Raw genomic sequence first — 17055 nt, 5'->3', positions numbered from 1 at the left:
CAATATTTGGTTTCAATAGAAAGACAACTCAGCAGTACATTGAGGCACAGAGGCTCAAAACATCTCGTAAAATGATGCAGTACACTTTTACACCCACTGTAGACTACAAGCACTTTTATGGCAAGTCGTCAAAGTTTTTTGCCATGCTCAGCCCACACACTATGATTAAAACTCAAACTCTTCCCATTTTAGCATCACCGATCTGTCTAGGATACGGTATGTAAAGGTTTCAAAGCAAAATTACAGATCTGCTTTTTTTTTCCGGGCATAGCTTCTTGAGATTTTTTTATTTTTTCTATTTACAATAGTGTGTCATTTTTCGAGTTGCTACGTGAAACTGGCTTCGGGGGCTTCACTTTCCAGACATTCCAGAGAGTATCCAAGCACCGGATGGTGGCACTGTAGAGCTGCAGACCTCCACCTCCTCTCCCGACCCACACAGTAGCTATACCCCGTCGCCTCCTCCCAGCCGCACTGAGGTGAGGACGGCGCAGATATGCACGGAGTTTATCAAGGCAATTACTTTTAGCATCCTCCTGATACTCGTTGGCGGCTGTTTTATCTGTTTAATAGCGTTTTACGGCTCCGAGGCCGTAAAAAAGAGCCTTTTTATTGTGACACCAAACACATTGTTTGGGGAATTGACCCCGCCTGACTAATGAACAGCCTTGAATTTGCAGCCAGTTGTGTAAAATGCAAGCAGAAGCGTGTGTGTGTGTGTGTGTGTGTGTGCCGTTATGTCCCATTTGAGATTTGAACAATAGCGACGCTTTACTTTATGATCGTAAGCAATGCTGCAGTCATTTGAAGCCAAATCAAGTTGCATGTGTGAGGGGAAACATGACAACAGCTACACTTGAATGTGCTTTTACCCGTCTGAGACTTTTTAATGTTTCCACTTTATTTACCGCTTTTCATTAAATCCAACCTTTAGAAGTGGATGTAGCAGAAAATAATATCATATGTCCTGGCTCAAGTGGAGTCTCTCAGGTGGAACGTAAAGTCATCACGACGCTTCCCTTCCAAAAGTTCCATTTGTTTTGTGACTCAAGCGTTCCCTCTCAAAATGAATAGAAACGACATTCCAACCTATAAAAAAACAACACACATTTTAAAGTGTTTTTAATCAACAAAAACAGTATAAATCATACTTTTAAAAATACACTTCTGAAATGAATAAGTCAAAGTAAAAAAAAAAGTCAGCTTTATTGTCAATTTCTTCACATGCCAAGACACACAAAGAGATCGAAATTACGTTCCCACTATCCCACGGTGTAATAAATAAAGTGTATATTCTCTTTTTTTTTTTGCTTCACTTCAATGGACATTGTGGTGCTCCTGTCAGTGTGCACGCCTTGGCCACCTGGGGGCAATATAATACAGACATAGCAACACACACGCAAAGAAGAGTTATTAGCATTTAGCTAACTGGATTATCGTAAGGCAAAGCTTTGTGGTTTTTCATGTCTACACACTTGATACACTATTTTTGCTTTAATTGGACAATAAAATTAAAATTGGTAATGCCATTATATCGTGCAGTTGTGATGAAAACAAACTTTTCTTTTTCTTTTTTACACCATCAGCCATTTTTGTTGTGGGCTCCAGAGAGTCCATTTTCAAAGAAAGAGCGCATATACACTAAAACAGAAAACTGGGGATTAAAAAATAAATAAATAAATAAATAAATAAATAAATAAATAAATAAATAAATAAATAAATAAATAAATAAATAAATAGCACCATTTAGTCTATTATCATAAATACACTGTGTGTGTATCCAGGTGGTTGACCGAGACTTGGCTGTTTACGGACTAGTACGGGAGGGAAAAAGAGTACGGCTGTGTGTGTGACCTTGAGAAAGGAGTCTCAGTTGGAGGAGAAAGGGATAACACCCCCACCAGCCCACCCCGTCTTTCCCCCTCTTCTAAACCCCCCCTGCAGGGCTAAAGATGAACTAGGCTCTTTTTCATCTGCCTTCTTTTCTATTTTTGTGTTGTTGTTGTTGTTTGTATTCTCTTTTTGCTTGTTGAACATTCTCAATTCTTGCACTTGTGAATGCTGCGCCTGCAGAAATGAAAACAGCTACTTCCATCAAGATGTTTAATGACGCCTCAAAACGTATTTGGGCCTGTTTTACTGCCACTTTTCTCTCTTCCGATAAGTTGCTGTGAGGATTGAGAAACCTAAAAAAAAAATATGGAGACGAGGTGGCGGCGATGAGACCTTCTCCACGCTCCATTCTTGCACCACTTCTTGTCCAGGATGGCGAGCGAGAGATGAAAAGTCGCAAATCTACCGTCGGGTGAGAGGGGAAGAAGGTCGGGACGGGATAAACAGCATAAGAAGAAAAAGAGGAGAAGGAAGGAGAGGTTGCTATCAAAGTGGAACTTTTGTTTTATTCATGAAGCCACACTGGCCCAACACACGCACGCACGCACGCACGCACGCACGCACGCACGCACGCACGCACGCACGCACGCACGCACACACACACACACACACACACACACACAAACACGCTTGTGTTTCATGACAAGTGACAGTCACACTAATGCAAACATGAAATAATTCCATTCCCAGTTATTTTAATAAAAATTCAATTTTGCTGCTGCTCATCCAAACAGGCCTTTTTTTTTGGACTGCGTTTTTGTAGCGATAGATGTAAATGAGACAACAACTGCCATAGGCCCGACCACCTGTCAATCACACGACTCTGCGCAGTCTCTGGTGGTCCGACATGTCCGCATCCATCACATCTCCTCAGCTCGTGACCTTTACACATGCGACCTATGACCCCTTGAATTCCCCCAATGATGCGCGCGGCCTGACACATCAAGGACACGGGTGTCGTTAGGGAGCACCTGAACGCATCGCTGACCTTCCTCTTGGATAAATAATCCACAATAATCTAACATGTCGGCATTCCATCAAGTGCCGTTGATCTCGGTACACTTTGAAAGGTTCAACTTGTCACCTCCATCAATCGCAATGTTAGAAGTTGCTCTCAGTTTAATGCGCTTTGCTTGCTTCATGGACTGAAACTAGAAGGTTCTAGAGAAAGAACCCAAAGGTTCCTAGCTCTTGAATGGAGAACATTTCTGTGGTGGAAATGCACTGTCGCTTTAACAGCAATAGCTTCTTGGTAGCCTTGCGTAACGCAAAGTCGGAGCTAACGAGTACTGACAGTTGAGCAACCTCTCAAATCCATTGTGAGTGTATGTGTGTGTGCGTGTGTGTGTGAGAGAGAGAAATACTGGAATAGCAGGTGACTTGTTTGGATGCTGAGCCCCATATGCGCTACGCTAGTGCGTGTGTGTGTTTCCACTTCATCATGCGTGGCTCAGTGGACCCAACGACGACAACAACACACCAGAACCAGCAGGGACCATGACCACCATCTGCGTGCATATATGTGTGAGCGTTCCACCTGTCCCTCCCCGTCTCATGGGTGGGTGGCTGGTAAGGGGATTTAGTGCAAACAAGCAGACATGACGAGTCGAGACAAGACGCGAATGGAGACATCACGGTGCGCTGCTTGTCTTCAGGGAACTTTTAGTTCCTGGACTAATTTTCAAACCTCGGATCATGCACCAAAGGTTCCCAAAAGTAGATGAGGATATCGCACTCCAACGGTTCTTGAACCTCAATCAGCCATTGTTCTGAGGTTAAAAAAAAAAAAAAAGTGCTAGTTATTTCCTGATACTTTTGGTGCAAAAGTGCCTTTAAGACATGTTCACACACACTCAAGTATACTGACTGATGTGTTTTCACACACACGCATGTACGGACACAAACACAAGTTCCAGTAAGGCTGTCACCCCTGTGGATCTTCTCATTTGTGATGTTATATTGTCTGTGGATCAGAGAGAGGTCACGCTAATTAGACCATTATTTACATACTCGCACACGCGCACACGCGCACACGCGCACACGCACACACATTAATTAAAGAGCAGAGCAGCAGTGGGTCACACAGCAGGAAAACAAAAAGTGTCACCGTGAGTGAGATGTGTCCATGCCGGAGGTGGGTCAAGTCGATAAAGTTTACATAAAAGTATTTTTACTTGAGTGTTACATGAGTCAAAATAAAAAGTGGTTCTTTCTAAGTAGGAAATACTTGGTTTAAAAAAAAAAAAAACGTATTAAGGTTCCTTTCACAAATAGCGCATGACCAATGGACAAATAAATCCTGTAAAAGCAATAATAAATGTATAATCAGCAAGTGGATGTAATAGCGTAAAGGAGAGTTAATGAAAACAATAAATGAGCCATGGATCATCGTGATTGACAATTCCATCCTCACATTTGTTGCTTTGTCACACACACACAAACACGCACACACACGCTGGCCTTGGCGTAATAGTCTTGAGCGTAAGATTGACAAAATCAACTGGAAGCTTCACTGCATTGTGAGGGCGGAGAAGCTAATGAAGCCGATTGTCCGCAAAATGAACGCGTCTTGTTCGGCCTTGGCACTGAAAAGAGTAAAAACCATTCCTGGCTTTTCATTGGTCGCCTTGAAGACATTCAAAGACAAAGATGAAATCACCTTCACGTGCACGACTCAAAAGAAAAGAAGGTCACGAGTGGCAACAATAATAAGGACAGAAGAACACAATGAATTTTAAATGCCAGGAAATGTCGCATGTGTGTGCGTGTAAGAGAGAGACTTTATTTCACTTTACATTAAATAATGTGGAATATAAAAATAGATTTCCTTCAATCTTACAGCCGCATGAAAGTTTATATAATATGGATGGATGTTCTCTTGGAATAAAACATGAGCATGTGTGTCTGTGTGTGTGTGTGTGTGTGTGTGTGTGTGTGGTCTGTCATGTCCTTGGCGTGTCCGCAGGTGACATCACAAGTTAGTTTCCTGACAACGTGTCAATGTTTGCCTTCCGCATGGAGGCCAGTGGGCCAGCGCCACCATCTGGATGTGCGGGTATCAAATATAGGCCAGCACACACACACGCGCGCACGCGCGCACACACGCACACACGCACACACGCACACACGCACACACACACACACACACACACACACACACACACACAATAATGAGGCACACAGCGGCGGCCTCCCGAGAGCAACAAGATGGCGGCGGGAAGAAGGCGACACGGACATGAGGCGAGCGGCTCTGACATTCTGACAAAATGACCCCCAGCACACATCACCACACATAGACACAAACACACATGTGCGGGCGCACGTACACACGACGGTATCCTGCAGCCTGTCTCATTGTCTCACTGGACAATCTCAATGCGAGTCATCTCTCGCATAGACCACTTCCAGCAAAAAATAAATAAACTTGCACGAGTCTCTGTTGAATCAAGCCACAACAACAACAAGTTTGAATGAAGTCACAATCTTTTGTCTGCCAACAGTCTTCTTACTCTTCCTCCATTTGCAGCACGCAATCTGACTCAGATTTCAGGCCCTAATTCAAACCCTAATAATAAAAATCCTAACTTGAGTTAGAAACCCAAGTTTGAACATCTAACTTGATCTCGAAACCCTAACTCGAAACTCTTACACACGTCTTGTTCTTCCAAACATTCCCAGTGTTTAATTTGGCAAGTAAACAAACGTGTCCTTCTTTGAGTATTCTCCCAATAAAGTCCTTGTTGTGAGTGTGCTTTTCCCAGCATGCCTTGCTCCGCCCGCCTATCCATCAAATAAAGATGAAGGTGTCGCTGTGGCCGACATTGTCTCGCATGAATCATTCAGCGCTGTTAGTCTAACATTCGCCTTCCAGGTCAGCGCGTCTCGCTGTGACTCTGGTACCGCCTATATCCAGACCCGGCCCCTTGGCCCCGTCCCCCGGGCACCCCCCCTGTCCCTTCACACACACCCCACCAAATCCCCCAAGCAGAAACATGCTCAAGGCAATACGACTCTATACAACATGATGATATTATTGTGCAGACTTATTCAGGATGGCATATTCTTTATCCTCTGCAAAGAACGACTACTTTTAACATTATTGTGTCTGCGTTGTACTGCCCCCTTGTGGCCAAGACATGTACACCAAAAAGAGCTACACAATTTCCATTGAATTAAACACAAAACTATAGCTGGCAAGTTACATTTGATACCAAACAGCCCATAATGACAACATGAAAGTCATGTCACCGCTACTGAAGCAAAAGAATGATAGTACACACTGTTGATACCGTTGGACAGTGAGTGTGTCTGCTCGGGCGCACATGTGTGTGTCAAAGTAGGTCAGCAGAGGAGGCCTTCCTAGAAGACGACGTGAACTTGTCACCTTGAATCGCCCGCCCAGGAAGGAAACAAGGGAGACACACCGGCGAAGAGGAGGAGGATGTGATGAGGACAAACAGTGTTAGGCGAGTGACTTCCTAAATGTCATCTATTAAATATAATACATGCAGCGGACCCCCATTATTTGCGGAAGATAGCGACTGGGTCGGCCTGTGAATAGTGAAAATCTCCCTATAATTGACGGCCATTATAAAAGCATCAGGGAAAAAATGATTTACAACAATCTGGGGAGTGTTTTATGGTGAATCATCCAAAATTAAAACGGCTGACACTCGTTATGCGCTTTGCCATGGTGACCACATGAGCCGAATGTTAATATCTCACTGTCACAAATAATATTCCAAAACTACCCAAAATAGCATAAAAAAGTGACAAAAAATATTTCAATCCACCCGGTCCAAAAGTTCTCTCAACCCCAAGTCCAAAGTACTTTTTGACTGGTGTCACTCAAGCTTGTTTTTCATGTAAAGTTCTGGCTTTTATTTTTTAAAATCCAAAAATATAGCCAGTGAGTGCTAGCGTTGTTAGCGTGTAGCATGTCCATCAAGCACTGACCGTGAAGCTAATGGATTTAGCGTGTTTACAACCATCGCACTTGTTGACCTTATACAAGCTTCAATCAATTCCCTTAGCACTCTTCTTTTTCTTCTTCTGTGTCCAACTCCCTCAAAATCCGCCACACATGTCCATCATGGACCCAACAAGAACTTAGGTCAACTTGTCATGACTGTAAATAATAACTTAAAAAGGTTTCACGGTGCCATTTTTTTGCAGTTACAAAATATTCCAAACTCAGAAATTGATTCTGTTAAAGCTTTCCCCCCCCCAATATCCTTCATATGCACCAACATTCTTTTGTTCTCAGCAGTATTCATTCAGTAAACTAGTTGAACGATAGTAGAACTAGTACAATAGTACGAGTAGGCTATCTTAAACTGGATCAAGGATATGGACGAAAATGCTCAAACAGCTTGTCTCGAGCTTTCATCTTGTTTGCGATAAAGGTAATCACAGACTGTGCTGCTTTGGTCTCTCAGTCAATGGAAAGAAAATAACAATGACAGTCATTTCACACACACACATACACAGGAGACGAAAAAAAAAACATTTCACTGCTGTAATGAAGCGAGCAGGACACGGCGCTCTCTGTCTGGGAAACCAGAAAAAAATTAAATTCAAAAGCAGATGAAAAGAATGAAAGCCATTAAAAAATTTTTTTTAAAAAACATGTCAGTGAGGACGTCAAACAAAGTCGGACGTGTGTTCTCGTCTCATGACAAGCGTATTTAGGAACGTGTCAAAAGACTTTCATCACCACGACAACCTGCCGCCGTTTACGCACACAAAAAGCCTCAAAACGTTGTCATGGAACACACTTTCTTCCCCAAGGCTTCTTTTCTTTCTCTAAAAAGCACAATAGCCAATAAGGAAGCTGGAAGGAGCCTTCTGACATTATTGCCAAGTTGTTTTTTTTTTTATCTCCTCCAAGTCGGAGAACATCGCGCAACATTTGCTCACAAAAAGCTGCCGACCTGTCATGCCAAGATTAGAATGTGCCCGCTTACATGACGCTAATGTATGTCAGCTTGCCAGATCATAGTTAGCGAGCTAGCATGAAAAAATAATAATAGTGCCACTCAGTAAAAATCCCAATTAAAGTCATATTTTCAAAGAAGCTCTACACAGAATCTTTCGTGCCAAGCTAAGAATGTGTCCGATTAGTTGGAGCTAACTTTCCGCAACTAGCTAATTAGCTAGCCACTAGCATGAGAAATACATTTAGTGTCAGACACAGGAGATCCAAATTAAAGTTTTCACAAAAAGGTAATTGATACATCAGGTGATTCTCGAATTGGATCAAAACACGAACTTAGAAAACTAAATGTAGTAAGAACGCTATCGGGTTAGCACAGCAAGTCAAAGCGCTTTTCGGCATCATTTGGACACCACTGCAATGTTTTATCCTTTCATAAAAAGTGTCCCAAAAAAGCCAATTGAAATGCAAAGTGCACTAAGACTTCCGATTTATTCCTTTGAGGTCTTATGAGGACAATTCTAAGCTTTTATGGACACTTTTGAGTCGAAATATCTAAGAAATCGATAGCGAAGAAGAAAAGGAAGGAGTCAGTGGCCATTAGCGAGTGAGCGCTAATTAGCATCCATTAGCTCACAGAGAGCATCAACATTTAATGAGCTCACACACGCGCATGCACACACACACGCACACGCAAGCACACACTTACGTAGGTGACAAGCAGGAGGTGATGAAGATGGATTTTTAATTAGGCACTGTATTGTAATCATGTTTTTATACAAACTGTTTTATCATTTTATTAACATTCATTTTATTGATGAAACAAAAACAAATCATTATTTAAACATTTTCCAAATACCGTTTCACATGTGTAACCCTTTAAATTTTGTTTTAGGTGGTGTAGGAGTCAAAACCAATAGGGTGAACTTTCCACCAACAATAACGCAAGGGTCAAATTGAGCCATGTGTGTGTGTGTGTCTGCCTGTGCATCTGTGTGCATGTGCACGTGCCTGTGCCTGTGTTCCATTTCCTGTCAAGAAATGACATCATGGCTTGTACTGCTGTAACATATTTTATTCAGAGATGACATCATCTTACTGGAACACACATGCACATAACGCCTCTTCAGTCAGATCCGCAAATGAGGATTTTTTTTTTTTTTTTTTTGCTGTGTGCTGGAGTTTTTTTTTTTTTTTTAATTCAAACTTGAACTCATAACCTGTGTCCACCCCCACAAACGCACACACGCACGCACGCACACGCACACATTGGCCGCCTCCTCACCTCCTGTCTCTCCGCCTACAACTTCCTGTCTTTCTATCTTTCTAAACTTCCCTACTGATTCCAAAATGCTGCTTGATTTGGATTTAAATTATCATTTTTTTTGGGCGGTAAAATATAGAATTTCTCTGCAACAATGCACCATTTTGTAACAAACACATTTTTGTGAACAAATGTGTAAAAAATTAACCAACCAGCAAAATTGTGCAAATAAATTGCTTTGACATGAAGTTGAACACAGCAACGCTCCATTTTATTTCGCTCAACTCTGGCACAAACATGTGCTCTAAAGGGCATCCAGCGTCAGTCGGCTCCTTTGGGGGAGGTTGTTTCCATGGCAACAAGCGAGCGCAACAAATGAGGAATGAACCAACCCCCCCCCCCCCCCTCGCAGGCATCTACACTGAGGCATCTACAACTCCCTAATTTGACACGTGGTGTGGTAGCACTCCAACTTGGCCCAAATCAAAAAGTTCCAGCTCGTTAGCCGCTGCTTCTCTAAAGAGCGAGACGTTCAATTAGTGATAACAAGACAGACGCTGAGGAGGAGTCGTCCTCCACGGCGTAAACAAAACACTTTTGTTAGCGCACGTTCAGGGCGGCGAGCGTTTACGACGTATTACACGTGTTTAGCCGCCTTAGCATACGATTCACCCCACTTCTGATACGATTCAATTCAATTTCGATATGACATTGACTTGATTTGTGTGATCAAATCAACACAATAGGAGCAGAGATGCAGTGCATTGTGGGTAACTGACCGTGTCGCCGATATGATCTCCCATACGTAGTGTGAGCGGTGTTGCCCGGTTAGCGCTGGCGGTAACGCTGGAGGGCATCAGGAATGTTTGACTTTTAATTGGCGGCCTCCACCTGCTGCTGACTTTTAATTGGTCGCCTCCGCTGGCTGACTTCCCATCAACTGCCTGCTGGACACACAGGGGAAGAATGCTAATGTGATCAGGAGTTTTAATTGAGTGCAGTGCATGATGGGAAAGCACACATGCACACGCACACACACACGCACGCACACACACACACACACACACACACACACACACACACACACACACACACACACACACACACACACGCACACACACACACTAACTTGTTGAACATGACGGAAAGATTCCAAACTCTACTCTGAGACGCTAACCAAAGCCTGTAAAAGCCTGACCCTGGTCTGAAATTTCTAACCCTATTAAATCACAATAACAAACGTTACTACAATTAATCAGGCTATCAAAAACAATTCAATTAATTGACATGATGGGAAGCGGAAACATGTTTACCTTGCAAATGTCTTCTGACGTTGTGGCAATTGGCAAATTACAAAGGTGACCTTTTGCCACTTCCTGTTTGGAGGTGCGCTCAAACGTGCGCTTGACAGCCACACTGACACCTAGTGGATCCTTGCAGCATAACAACATCAATCAGTTGAGAAGGAATACACAAAAGCGAGAGTTGAGATTCTACGATTTATTACACATATTTGTACATTCTTAAATAAAAAGGCTCCACTGGACACTTGTTGCATAGATATGATACAATACCAATTTAGAAAAAACAATTATCAAACACATCCAGTAACAAAAATAAACTCTCCCTTATCAATAAACAACATAATGTCGTATCATACAAATCATATCATTTCAACACTTTGTACAGCAAAAAAGGTGTCGGCAATGAAAAATTTATTTGATCAGAGTAACCCCCCCTGAAATATGTCACTTTTAACATCCCGTTAATTGATGATTCAAAATGATTTAGAAAAATAATTGAATGACCGAACTAGTGCTTAGATGCAGTACCACTTTGCCTCTTTGAGGGTGCCATTGAGTCACTTAAGTGTATGTCAAATATTTTTGTCAGGATTTCATTGCAATGTCCAGAAATAGTAAAATTTCAGAAAAGGACATTATTCAACTTGTGATTTTTCATGTGACTTTTTCACAAAAATCATTGAAAAAAAAAAGTGGTGTGTTTGGGTTGTAGAAATGTGCTTAACAGATGCTAAGGAAACTAATGAGTCTATGATTTGAGACTCAGTGACCACAGCTAAAAGCCTACATCTTGATTTGAATATTTGTACTATTTTTTTAAAACTTTTTGTTCAAATATGAATATAAGCCAATTAAAAACAGTCATAGTCAATTCAATGCCTGGAGCTATCGCTATTGCAGTACCGCATTGCACCATTGAGTCACACCAACAAGACGTTTTTACAACTCAGAATGTCACGCCCAAAATTACGGAGGCAAAATCTTTCACCAAAAATATTAAGAATTAAATTAAAAAATGTTTGTTTTTCAATTTACAATTTGTTTGACGAGTGACTTTTTCAGGAATTCTCAACAAATAGGTGACAGATTTCAGTTAAAAAAAAGAAGCTAATGTGGCTAATGAGTCATGTGATAGCAGCAACGCCAAGAGAGTCACATGACTGAGTGTCAAGGCATTTGATTAACAGGTGTCGGATATGTGACGTGCTGTTGTCCTGGTGGCGTGGCGGATGTGCGACAAGTGCGACGAGACTATGCTAGCCGGCTAATGAGATAGCAGTGCAAGAATTGTGATCACGTAGTGCAACGTTGGCAAGAACTAAAGCAGAAAGTGGCTAAGGAAGTCACGCTATTTACAAAAGCTAACAGACATAGCTGGCGACTGGTGAGATTGCACCGTCTAATTCAGCCAGTCCTATTCCATGATTGGCTGGTGAGTCTCTCTTTGGAATCATTTGGAGTCAACAATCTTAACCCTTAGCTAAAACTAACCCAAAGAGGACCTCCGCTGATGCTAAGGTTGCCTCCGTCTAGTAGCTGCTAGTGCTGCGCTAACATGACTTAACTACACTAAAGTTATAGCTCAAACAGCTAATTGGGCCCTGAAAGCCAAAATATCTTACACTACAAGGCCAGTTTTTGTATGTAGTGGCCGTTTATGCTAAGATGATCTTTTGTTAGCGGAGTCTGACACAATTAGACCGCTGGAACACCTCACATCCCCCCCTTTTTTTCTGATACGTTGTCCCTGTGGACCCAAAAGAGCCTCATTCGCTACTCGCTTGTGGGTTGCTAATAGTGCTAATGCTAATCGGCAGCTAGCTTGGGAGTCAAGCAGAAACAAACAAACCAAGGTGAGCGAGGCGGAAGCATGGGGAAAAAAGTTTTGTAATGATAATTTCTATCAAACAGAAGTTTCCCACAGACACAGTCATATGGTGGTGCTTTGAAAAGTGCTACTAGCGTCCTTCTGTGATTGTACGTCTCATTCCAAGCACATTGTGGACACAGAGACTGTAAATTGCCAATTTAGAGGGGTTGAAGTCTTTCATACAGAAGCTAAGTATGTATATTTGTCGGATAAACGTTTTTAATCCATTTTAAATGATTTTAAAATTTCCACCGTCTTCCTTTTACACAGCCTTCTTGATTCTACCTCAGAAACCAAGAAATTCGCTAGGTGACTTTAACACACAACGGCAAACCGGGTAAAAAAAAAATAGTTTTGATGGTCAGCGTGAAAGGGGCTAATGGCGGTAAAAAAAATTTTGTCGTACCCCCCTTCCCCTCGTACAAAAACGTGGTGGAGCTGCCTCAAAATGATGAATCCACGTTGGAGGTTTTTGGTTTTGATTGTTCTGAGCTGCACTGCAGACCACCCTTGGGATATTTATGCCATCGGCGAAACCAGGGAAGGAGGATTTTCCAGCGTCTATGTTTGAATGTCCATGGTTCATGTTTCCAAAGAGAAAAGCATGACAGAAGCGGATCAAGAAAACGTTGCCATGGAAACCAGATCATTTGTTATCAGAAAAAAAAACTATGCTAAGTAGTTAAGTGCGAAAAACCATTTGAACATGAACAGTTTGTGTGCGTGTGTGTTCAGCATGTGTTTTTGTGTGTTTTTAGTGGTTTTCTTCCATTTTTTTTTGTATTTTTTCTGTTTGCAGTACAAAAAAAGAATGAGTTGAACATTAGAAAAAAAAGTGCAGTCATTGGATATCAAGTTAGCAGCAAAGTTAGCAGTTAAGTGAGTGGCTGAGTTAGTGGCTAACTTAGCGCCTTATTTACCAGCTAACTTGGTAGCTAACTTGGGGGATAACTCACCAGCTAGTTAGTGGCGTCCTTTTTGACCGCACACATCATGTGGCACAAACAAGAAGTTTAAAAAATGCACTTCCTGTTTCTTTGATTGGCCAGTCCTCTCACATTCTGCTGAGTTCAGACATTTTCTCTAAATGAGAAAAAGAGCAAAAAGTGTCATCAAGAAGAAACGTTGTTGTGGTTCTCCCAGTAAAAAAAAAAATCAAAGTGTCGCTGCGCATTTTTTTCCCGCCCAAAAGGGTCCATTGCGGTGGAGGAAAGCCGACAAGACGGCGGCAAGTCTCTCGGATGTCAGATTGTGTTGTTTTCTTCAGCTGGATGGCGTTCTCGTGGCTAATTGCCACCCGTAAAAAAAAAAAAAAAAAAAGTTTGATTGTACAAATAGGAGCATATGACGATTTCTTTCTAAGAAAATTCTAGACGCTTAACTGGCGTGATGCGTTTGAAGACGGCACGTAAAAAACAGTGAGTGTGTAAGTGAATGAAAACTGACAATCTAACTACTCCTCCTCCTCCTCTTTTTCCTTCTCTTCTGACACCAGGTGATGGTGGACAGGCTTCTTCTTTCTTCTTGTTTTGTCCTGCTTTACGGTAGCGCCCCCTTCAGACGTGGCGTTTCATGTGCAGTGCCAAATGGTCGGACCTGGAGAAACACCTGCGCGTACACACAAGGACATGGCATCGATATTTTGTGTGTTAATTCTATTTGTGTACAACATCCGTCCATCTGAAAAGAGTGATCAGTGGATCTGTCCATAGATTCATCCACCCTCCCATTGATCTCTGTCTGTCCATTCATCTCGCTGTCCATATCTTTGGTTTTGCTACTTGAGCTTTTCACACATGATTTAAGTGTGTGTCTGTGTGGACAGATGGCCATGCGGTTAGCGTGTATGAATTTTGGGGGTCCAGCTGGTTACACTGAGAGACCCTCTCACTCAAACCCTTTTCATCTTCACTCCTCTTTGTGTCCTCATCCTCCTGCTCACCTTAAGGGGGCCCAAACATGATTAATATTTGTGTGTATGTTTTTGTAGGGCCGTGTGCATGTGTGGGTCTCCGCGTTTGTTTTTGTGTATCTGTATGTATGCGCGTACGTGTCGGAGTGATAAACAGCTAGCTTCGCTTTGTCTATGGCTTTTTGTTACTGACTGACTGTTTCATTGTTTTACTTTTTTAACATAGCTGTCTCTCAGTGTGTGTGTGTGTGTGTGTGTGTGTGTGTGTGTGTTTACCTGTCACAGTGGTTGCACTTGAAGGGCTTTGCGCCGGTGTGTTTGCGGTAGTGCCGCGTCAGTTCGTCGCTGCGGGCAAAGCGCCATTCACACCCTTCCCACGAGCACTTGTACGGCTTCTCGCCTAACACACACACATGCACACACACACACACGCACACACGCACACACGCACACACACGCACACACACACACACACACACACGCACACACACACACACACACACACAAAAGAGGAGGTGTCACCACAACATCGCCATGCCCCAGAGCTTTAACACAATAAACAGTCATAAAAGTCCAGGAAATGAAGTCTTTACTGGTGCACTGTGTTCATTACAAGTCGCGCGCACAGCCCGAGGTGACATGTAAATGAAGTTTCCTCCCTCAGAGATGTCGTATTGTTCTCAGTGCGTTTGTGTGTGTGTGTGTTTCACACGGGGTCAAAATATTCGGGATACTTCCCAGTCTCACACTGTGCCTTTTTAGACATCGCTGAGTCTGTCAATCAAACGTGAGCACAGTGATGTCATTAGTGTGCCTAATGAATTGACCTCAGAGGGGCACACGCATAACACATAGTTCCTGCATATAAACAGAACATCAACACAATCCTCGCTTTGACCTGTTATCCAATCAGATTCTTGATTGTCTAAACTTGTAGTGGCGTTCAATGCTCATGTTCTGACATTACATGATCTGAGCGGCAGTGGCCTGACACTCAGGAGGGGCCTGGAGGTCCTGGTGGCGCACACACTCTTGTTAGCGGATAATCCCGCGCAACGCTGGCGCCGCTAATCCACCATGATGCTACGGCATGTGTGTGTGACATACGGGTGGGCAGCAGCCTGCCCTCCCCATTACAAGCGTAGTGCTTTCATTAGGACTTTCATTAGCCATTTAATTAGCCGTTTAATTAGCTTAATCTGCCTTTTTTTAGGATTTACAATGAACATTAATCAATGCTGCCTTTTTTTTTACATCTGCAATAATGTCCAAATGTGATGTAGAAAAAAAGAAATGTACCTGGTTGTTGTACAGATTTTAAAAATAAGCCTTTTTTTTAAATAATGATAATAATCTCATACCCCCTGAAAAGCTCTAACATGCCAACCTCTTGCGCACATGCAGTGGATGGACCTTGGCACAATATTGATATTTGAAAAATGTTCATTTGTAAAATAAATATGAAGGTGCATGCCCATTCAATACAGGACCCCCATCCCCCTCAAGGCCCCCCCTCCTCCTCATGCTTGAATTTGGTTGCTAGGCAACTGCATCACTCTCCTCCCTAATTGGCTGCCAGATTGTTCGTGTCTGTCAAGCTCCCTCACTCGATCTCTCACCCCCTCCCACACCTGCCACAAACACACACACACGTTCTCTCAGTTGCTAGGTGACTTCTCCATCACGCATCCTTGCTTCGTCGTGCAATAATTGGCTGGCGTCATGGTTGCCGTGGCGTCAGGCCTGGGCACGCCTCCTTCAGTGTGTGTGTGTGCGTCTGTGAATGTGTGTACGCTTAAGAAAGGAGCGGGTAGGAGGGGGGGGGGGGTTGATTGTGGTGTGTGTGTATTGTGGGGGGGGCAATTAGGGGAGACGGGTGTGAAACGAGCGCCTGTCTGACACCTGCAGCCCTGCACACTCACACATTCACACACAATGAGCGTGCATGTGTCAAGGATCGACACACATCACTTGTATAGTATAGCACAGGAGAGTGTGTGATGTATGCAAATAATGAGGTGTACCACAAGGCTCTATCATCAGTCCTCTGTACTTTTATATTATCAAACCATACCGTGCGCATTTGTACATTGTGTGTCACATCTGTGTTACCTGTGTGGGTTCTCTGGTGCGCCTTCAGGTGCGAGCTCTTGGTGTAAACCTTGCGACAGCCGTTAAACTGACACCGGTGTATTCTCTTCTTGTTCTCCACCGAGTCCCCAGCCAGGCCAAGCCCTCCGCCCAGCTCGCCGTCACTGAGCGGCCCTCCTACCGGCATCGGGGGCTTGGATGGCGGAGGAGATGTAAGCGCTCGGGCCGCCACGAGTTTTGCCGCCCCTAGTTTGGCCGCCCCCAGGCCGACCTTCTTGGCCACCAACTTGAGCGTGAGCGCGCCGCCCGCCTGTTTCTCTAGGTGGCGCCCCAACTCAGGGGACGAGGGTGGCGTTAGCGACGTGACGGCGGCGCTCAGCTGGGCGGCGCTGACCCCCGCCACCATGACCTGATCCTTGCTGTCCGTCAAAGTCTGAAGGAGTTTGGCGTGGACTTTGGGGAGCGGGCTGGGCTGTGCCGGGAAGCCGGCCAGGAGGGGATCAATAAGCTCCTCATCACTGTCGCTGCCTTGTGCGAGGGCGGGCGCCAGGAAACGGTCCAGGTCCTCGTCCAGGAGCTCCGACAGTCTCCTGGGCTCCGTCTGGAGGTAACGCTCCAACTCCAGACATGTCTGAAAGGCCAAAGACACAGAGGATGTGTTAATGTTGCACTATTGCACCACCTAGTGGTCTGGAGGGTTAAAAAAATGTTAAACGACAGGACAGGATTTTCACACCGCAACACAGCACATGTCAGATAACCACCAGCATCTAGTGTAATAAAAAA

General features: G+C 43.6%; 1 protein-coding gene across 7 annotated transcripts in view; it reads right to left on the bottom strand.

Moving 5' to 3' along the window:
- Nucleotides 1–967: 967 nt before the first annotated feature.
- LOC125973243 (Krueppel-like factor 7) overlaps nt 968–17055 on the bottom strand; it is a 51308-nt gene continuing 35220 nt past the window's right edge. Inside the window, exons 2-7 of one of the 7 annotated variants that reach the window (XR_011087190.1) lie at nt 16291–16900; nt 14455–14578; nt 13223–13874; nt 10406–10525; nt 9872–10036; nt 968–1089 (exon numbers count right to left, since the gene is read on the bottom strand). Coding sequence is in view for 1 of the 7 variants with exons in the window: in XM_049727171.1 (XP_049583128.1) it covers nt 13823–13874; nt 14455–14578; nt 16291–16900 (786 nt within the window). In the remaining 6 variants the exon portion in view is untranslated. The other 6 variants (XR_011087189.1, XR_011087191.1, XR_011087188.1 and 3 more) reach the window with 6 other exon arrangements.

Source organism: Syngnathus scovelli, chromosome 8 (genome assembly GCF_024217435.2).
Source record: "Syngnathus scovelli strain Florida chromosome 8, RoL_Ssco_1.2, whole genome shotgun sequence".
Taxonomy (NCBI): domain Eukaryota; kingdom Metazoa; phylum Chordata; class Actinopteri; order Syngnathiformes; family Syngnathidae; genus Syngnathus; species Syngnathus scovelli.
The sequence above is the reverse complement of the archived record's forward strand: the minus strand, read 5'-3'. Positions and strand labels throughout refer to the sequence as shown.